The sequence below is a fragment of the Narcine bancroftii genome, chromosome 1 (assembly GCF_036971445.1).
Source record: "Narcine bancroftii isolate sNarBan1 chromosome 1, sNarBan1.hap1, whole genome shotgun sequence".
NCBI classification, from domain to species: domain Eukaryota; kingdom Metazoa; phylum Chordata; class Chondrichthyes; order Torpediniformes; family Narcinidae; genus Narcine; species Narcine bancroftii.
In genome coordinates, this window is record NC_091469.1 from 2,077,590 (window position 1) to 2,083,589 (window position 6,000).

A 6,000-nucleotide genomic window follows, 5' to 3' on the forward strand; every position below is an offset into this window, starting at 1 on the left:
GCTTATTAAGTTTTTTTTTAAGTTTGAGGTAGTGGAATGGGCAAGGACTGGAAAAGGTACTGCTATCTTGACAATATATTCATCTTTACACAGTTGTCCCTGCCAAATAGAGTGATGGGGAAATTCATCCACCTACTCATATCTTCAATTTTACTAAGTAGCGGGAGGTAATTGAGTTGGTATAAATTCTGAAGATCATCATCCACTATTATTCCAAGGTATATGATACCACCTGAGGGCCATTTTAATGGACTTGTTCGCTAGTACTCAGAATTTTTCCAATTCTTTCAAAATCATTTACAACTTTGAATTCTTCATTCAAACTGTCTGTACTCTGACAAGAATAATTCCCAATCCTGTGGGCAAATTCCCTCTTTCGTGCTTTCCTTCTAATGAATTTCCACTGAGGCCTAGAGTGTGGTGCCATCATTTGAAAACTGTGGTGAGGTAGGAATTTTAACCGAACAAAGCTGGATTCAGCATTCTTGGGAACACCTTCACCATATCTGACTGAAGTAATTTAATGAGGTCCACTGTCACCTTCTCAGAGGGTTAGAAGTAGCAAGTAAATGCCTGCCTTGTCACCAATATTCCTCCCTCTCCCAATAAAGAATATTTAATGTAAATGAAATGGTATAATTGCAAATCCCAGGGAGGCTTCACTTGCCCAGGCACAGAGAACAGACTAAAGTCATTTACGGTTTGTTTAAGTTGTGTAAAGGGGGATGATTGGCATTTATATTGTGCAACTCATGTACATTAGCTGGACATAATCACTGTTGTAACATAGGCAATGCATCAGTCATTCGGCAGTAATGTGGAAATGTCCAGCTCCTGAATGCAGGATGGAAGCTCGGAAGAGGGTTTGGTCACTTCGGCTGCATTGGCCTCCAAAGCTGTGATATTGTTTAAGCAACATTTCTCTCTTTCACAGAAATACTTCATCATAATGCAGAGTGTGTTTTACCCTGATGAGCGAATACAAGCCCGGTATGTAGTTACTTTAAGTGTTATTTTACTCATATACAGTAATAAGTAATTAATGAACTTCCACTGGTAGTGTTTATTAGCAGGTCAGCTGCAATTTGTATCTCATTCTTGTGTGGTGCAGGACTAATTACTGCACATGCCCATCACTAAGGAAGGAACATTCATCCTACAGCCAGCCAGACTGACAATTGCCTTCAAATCTTCCCACTATTCCTCAAGGAAGAGTGTGAGGAAATTTGTAAGATTGTACACATCCTGGAATAAAGTTTTGATTCTCTTTTGCCTTTGTAATGTCCAGTACCCCTACATTTCCTCTCTCTGAACTTCCAAAGCACCAAGTTCTTGATTGTGACAGCAATTGGTGTGTTAAGTTAAAACTATTAACTAATGTTATATTTTCCCAGATATGACATCAAGGGTTGTCAAGTTAGTCGATGGACAGAACCTGCCCCTGAGGGTAGCAACATTATTGTAGTATTTAAAGACATGAACTTCGAAGGGAGCACGATTGACCTGGGTAAGGATTAGCTTTTGATTCTCATTAATCAATGCTGATCCTCCCTTCTCGATGTAAATCTCTGTAAAATGGCTATTATTCTAAAGTTGGGAAATACTCGTATGTAATGCTTATGTTATAATGTCATTGAGAAAATGGGAATTACTGGACTAATTAATTCCAGATCTCCCTAATGTAATCTGAATTTCCAGGATTAATTCCCTTTCCATAGTGTTTGTAAATTCCTAAATCTACAACTTGAGTTCAAAAGATAAAAGCTAGTGTGATGGGTGATATTCAGTAAAATGCTAGTTATTAGTATCACACTGATATCACACTAACATGTCAACTGATGCATTTTATTATTTAAAGAAATACTTAATGTTAGTAGTGTTTACACAGTGAACTCTCAGTCCTCATATGGAGAGGGAAGAGAGAGCATTGTGAGTAACCTTGGGATCCAACATCCAACCTGAAATAGGTATCATTCACCACTAGATCTGCATTGGAGGAAACATACTATATGTCAGACCGCTCGTTTCCCCGCCATGTATTGAGAAATGATTCTCCTGGCTGAGAACAACAGAATACGCTTCACACTTTGGGTGACACTCTCAGTTATCATTGGTAGCAACAACAACCACAATAATGGTCCACATCACATGGTACTTCCTTTCAATAGTTATCCAGAAGCTTGATCAAAGAGATAGGTTGTTACAAGCATCTTAAAGATGCAGAGAGGGAGATGATTGATTGAGTTTTCGGTGGGAACTCTAAGAGTTAGGCCCAGGCAACCAAAGCAAGACTGCTAGCAACTAAAACCATAAGATGGAGGTGAATGGAGATCTCAGTAGGTTGTAGAGATGGAGGAGGTCAGAGACTGAGAAGGATTAGAGCCATGGAGAAATACGAAAACCTCATGAGAATTTTATGTTTTGAGGACTGCAATAGGGATTGTGAATGCTGCCCTAGCTGTGCAGTCTTTTTAATCTTTTTGCAATACTTGGTTTCCTGAAATATTTTATTCCAGACCAGCAACGATCTTGGCTTGTTCGTCAAGTAAACATTGACACAGAGTATCTCAGAGCACTACATGTTCTGGACTACAGCCTCCTGGTGGCCCATCAACCTTTGCACCTCGACGAGCGGCGCCAGAGTTGGTCCTTTGCAAATGTCATTCTCCGTACCAAGAAGTGAGTAACTTTATAGACATGGGCCATCTTCAATGAACCCATCATGAAGCTATACATGATACAGCATTGGCAAAAAGGGGCTGAATGGTCTCCTGTGGTGTACAGTTCCATGAGAATGATTGATGCTGGGCTTGTGCTCTTTAGACGAGAGGTCAATAGTACATTTATGGTTCAAGTCCCACTTTGGAACATAAGTCATAATCCAGACCGACAATTTCATAATTGAAAGAATACTACATTAGTAGATGCTTTGCTGCAGAAAAAAACCTTAAACAAAGATTATATTACCCTTACTAGATAGAATTAAAAGATTCTTAAGTCACTTTATTAATAAAATATGTGTTTTTGGGTTCAATTTTTTTTATCTCTGAATCAATATCATTAAAATAGCATATCTGACCCCTGCTCTGTAACTCCCTGTGAATCTTGAGGTTACCAAGTTGGCCACGATTCCCTGTACTACATCAGTGGCTGTATTTCAATGACAGTGTAGGACTTTCCAATGTATTAAGCTGAAGAGAAACTTTAGAGAAGTCTTTCTCCCTTCTATTCTAGGTCGATGACTAGTGGCGGCAGTCCCAGTCACTCCACTGGGACTCCAGTTCCAGGGCTGGTGGAAGAAGAATCAAGAGTGCTGGTGTCTGAGGTGGTAAGCGGCACAGATGAGTGCCGCGTGAAGGAGGTTTCCAGGGCAATGTTAACTTCAGTAGGCAGCAGTGGGTCAGAGATGGAACTAGCTGATTTAACAGCCCAGAATCGCCGACTATTGCCCAACTGCAAGAACTCTTTGCATGTTATTGATGGGGCCCAGACTCGTTACTTCATGGGAGTCATTGACATCTTCACTGTTTACGGGTTCCGTAAGAAGCTGGAATACCTGTGGAAATCTATCAGATATCGGGGTCAGTCCTTCTCCACAGTCAACCCTAACAAATACTCCAAGCGACTGTGCCAGTGGGTTGAGGACCACACAATTTAGGAACTAGATTAGGTTGGGTGGGGCTGGGGGAAAGGGCAAGAGCTCGGAATTTTAAAGTGAATGAGTGGTTGGATTGATTTCTGCCACTAAGTGTCGTCATTGACCTGACATAAGATCATGGAGTGAAAGGTTGACCTTGCAAGGAAAGAAATACAACCTTATCAACAGGTGTAATGCATTTCACATGCCTTAACACCAAATAATTGTGAGGAGCTGGCCTGTTTCTCAGTGTAAAGTCTTCAACTTTGCATCCCTAGAGCAATTTTCAAACAAAATACGAGAAAGAATTCACTGGTCACTGCATGGAAAACTGTCCAGTCTTGCATGATGCTCTAGACTTCCTTAAATGGAAGAAGGGAAGCTAGGTGAAACCTGTTCCGATGGGACGGTTTGCACAGACAGGGACTAATATCCTCACGGGTAGGTTTGCTAGTGCTGCTCCGGTGGGTGGGGTGGGGGGTTAATGTATATTGGCAGGGGGATGGGAACCAGAGTGCTGGAGTACATAGTGAGGTGGAAGATGATAAAGGTCATGTGAGAACTGCATGTGTAGACAGAAATCAAAGGTTTGTACATGATAAAAAAAGTTCTCAGGTGTATTTATTTCAATGCAAGGAGTTTTTCTGAAAGGCAGACGAGCTTAGGGCATGGATTGGCACAGGATTATGACATTATTGCTATTAGCAAGACTCGGTTGCAGGAGGGGCAGGACTGGCAGCTCTATGTTCCAGGGTTCAGTTGTTTCAGATGTGATAAAGGGGGAGGAGTGAAAGGGGGATAAGTGACATTTCTCGTCAGGGAAAATATCACAGCTATGCTTAGGCAGGACAACCCAGAGGGCTCATTTACAGAGGTTATATGGGTGGAGCTGAGGAACAGGAAGGGTGTGACCACACTGATAGAGTTGTATTATAGACCTGGAATAGCACATCTATAGAGAGATAGCAGACTGATGTAAGAAACAGAAAGTTGTGATAGTAGGAGATTTTAACTTTCCACATATTGAGTGGGACTCCCATACTGTAAAAGGGCTGGATGGCTTGGAGTTTGTCAAATGTGTTGAGGAAAGTTTTTTAAATCAATATATAGAGGTACCAATGAGAGAGGATACTTGATCTCCTATTAGTGAACCAGACAAGTCAGCTGACAGAAGTATGTGTAGGTGACCATTATGTCATTAGTTTCAAGTTAATTATGGATAAGGATAGGTCTCGTCCTCGAGTTGAGATTCTAAATTGGAGAAAGGCCAATTTTGTGGAAATGAAAAAAGATCCAGGACGAGTGGATTGGGTTAAGTTTTTTTTTCTGGCAAGGATGTGTTCAGTAAATGGAAGGCCTTCAAAGGTGACATTTTGAGAGTGCAGATTTTGCATATTCCTGTCAGGAGAAAGACAAAGTTAACAGGCATAGCGAACCTTGATTTTCAGGGATATTGTTTATAAGGAAGAGAGCGCTGTATAGCAAGTATAAGCAACAAAGAGCGAATGAGATACTAGATGAGTATAGAAAATGTAATAGAATACTTAAGAAGGATATCAGGAAGGCAAAAAGAAGACATGAGGTTGCTTTGGTAGATAATGTGAAGGTAAACCCAAAGGGCTTCTACAAGTATAATCTCTTTGGCTTGGCTTCGCGGACGAAGATTTATGGAGGGGGTAAAAAGTCCACGTCAGCTGCAGGCTCGTTTGTGGCTGACAAGTCCGATGCGGGACAGGCAGACACGATTGCAGCGGTTGCAGGGGAAAATTGGTTGGTTGGGGTTGGGTGTTGGGTTTTTCCTCCTTTGCCTTTTGTCAGTGAGGTGGGCTCTGCGGTCTTCTTCAAAGGAGGTTGCTGCCCGCCAAACTGTGAGGTGCCAAGATGCACGGTTTGAGGCGTTATCAGCCCACTGGCGGTGGTCAATGTGGCAGGCACCAAGAGATTTCTTTAGGCAGTCCTTGTACCTTTTCTTTGGTGCACCTCTGTCACGGTGGCCAGTGGAGAGCTCGCCATATAACACGATCTTGGGAAGGCGATGGTCCTCCATTCTGGAGACGTGACCCATCCAGCGCAGCTGGATCTTCAGCAGCGTGGACTCGATGCTGTCGACCTCTGCCATCTCGAGTACTTCGACATTAGGGATGTAAGCGCTCCAATGGATGTTGAGGATGGAGCGGAGACAACGCTGGTGGAAGCGTTCTAGGAGCCGTAGGTGGTGCCGGTAGAGGACCCATGATTCGGAGCCGAACAGGAGTGTGGGTATGACAACGGCTCTGTATACGCTTATCTTTGTGAGGTTTTTCAGTTGGTTGTTTTTCCAGACTCTTTTGTGCAGTCTTCCAAAGGCGCTATTTGCCTTGGCG

General features: G+C 42.4%; 1 protein-coding gene across 4 annotated transcripts in view; it reads left to right on the forward strand.

Moving 5' to 3' along the window:
- Positions 1-5,542, forward strand: part of pip5kl1 (phosphatidylinositol-4-phosphate 5-kinase-like 1) — a 73,823-nt gene extending 68,281 nt beyond the window's left edge. For 3 of the 4 annotated variants that reach the window (XM_069918325.1, XM_069918336.1, XM_069918345.1), the window contains 4 exons: positions 935-990; positions 1,395-1,507; positions 2,517-2,679; positions 3,235-5,542. In XM_069918325.1, coding sequence (XP_069774426.1) covers positions 935-990; positions 1,395-1,507; positions 2,517-2,679; positions 3,235-3,658 — 756 coding nt within the window. In that variant the 3' untranslated portion in view covers positions 3,659-5,542. The remainder of the gene's footprint in view (positions 1-934; positions 991-1,394; positions 1,508-2,516; positions 2,680-3,234) is intronic. The other variant, XM_069918327.1, reaches the window with a different exon arrangement.
- The last annotated feature ends 458 nt before the right edge of the window (positions 5,543-6,000 follow it).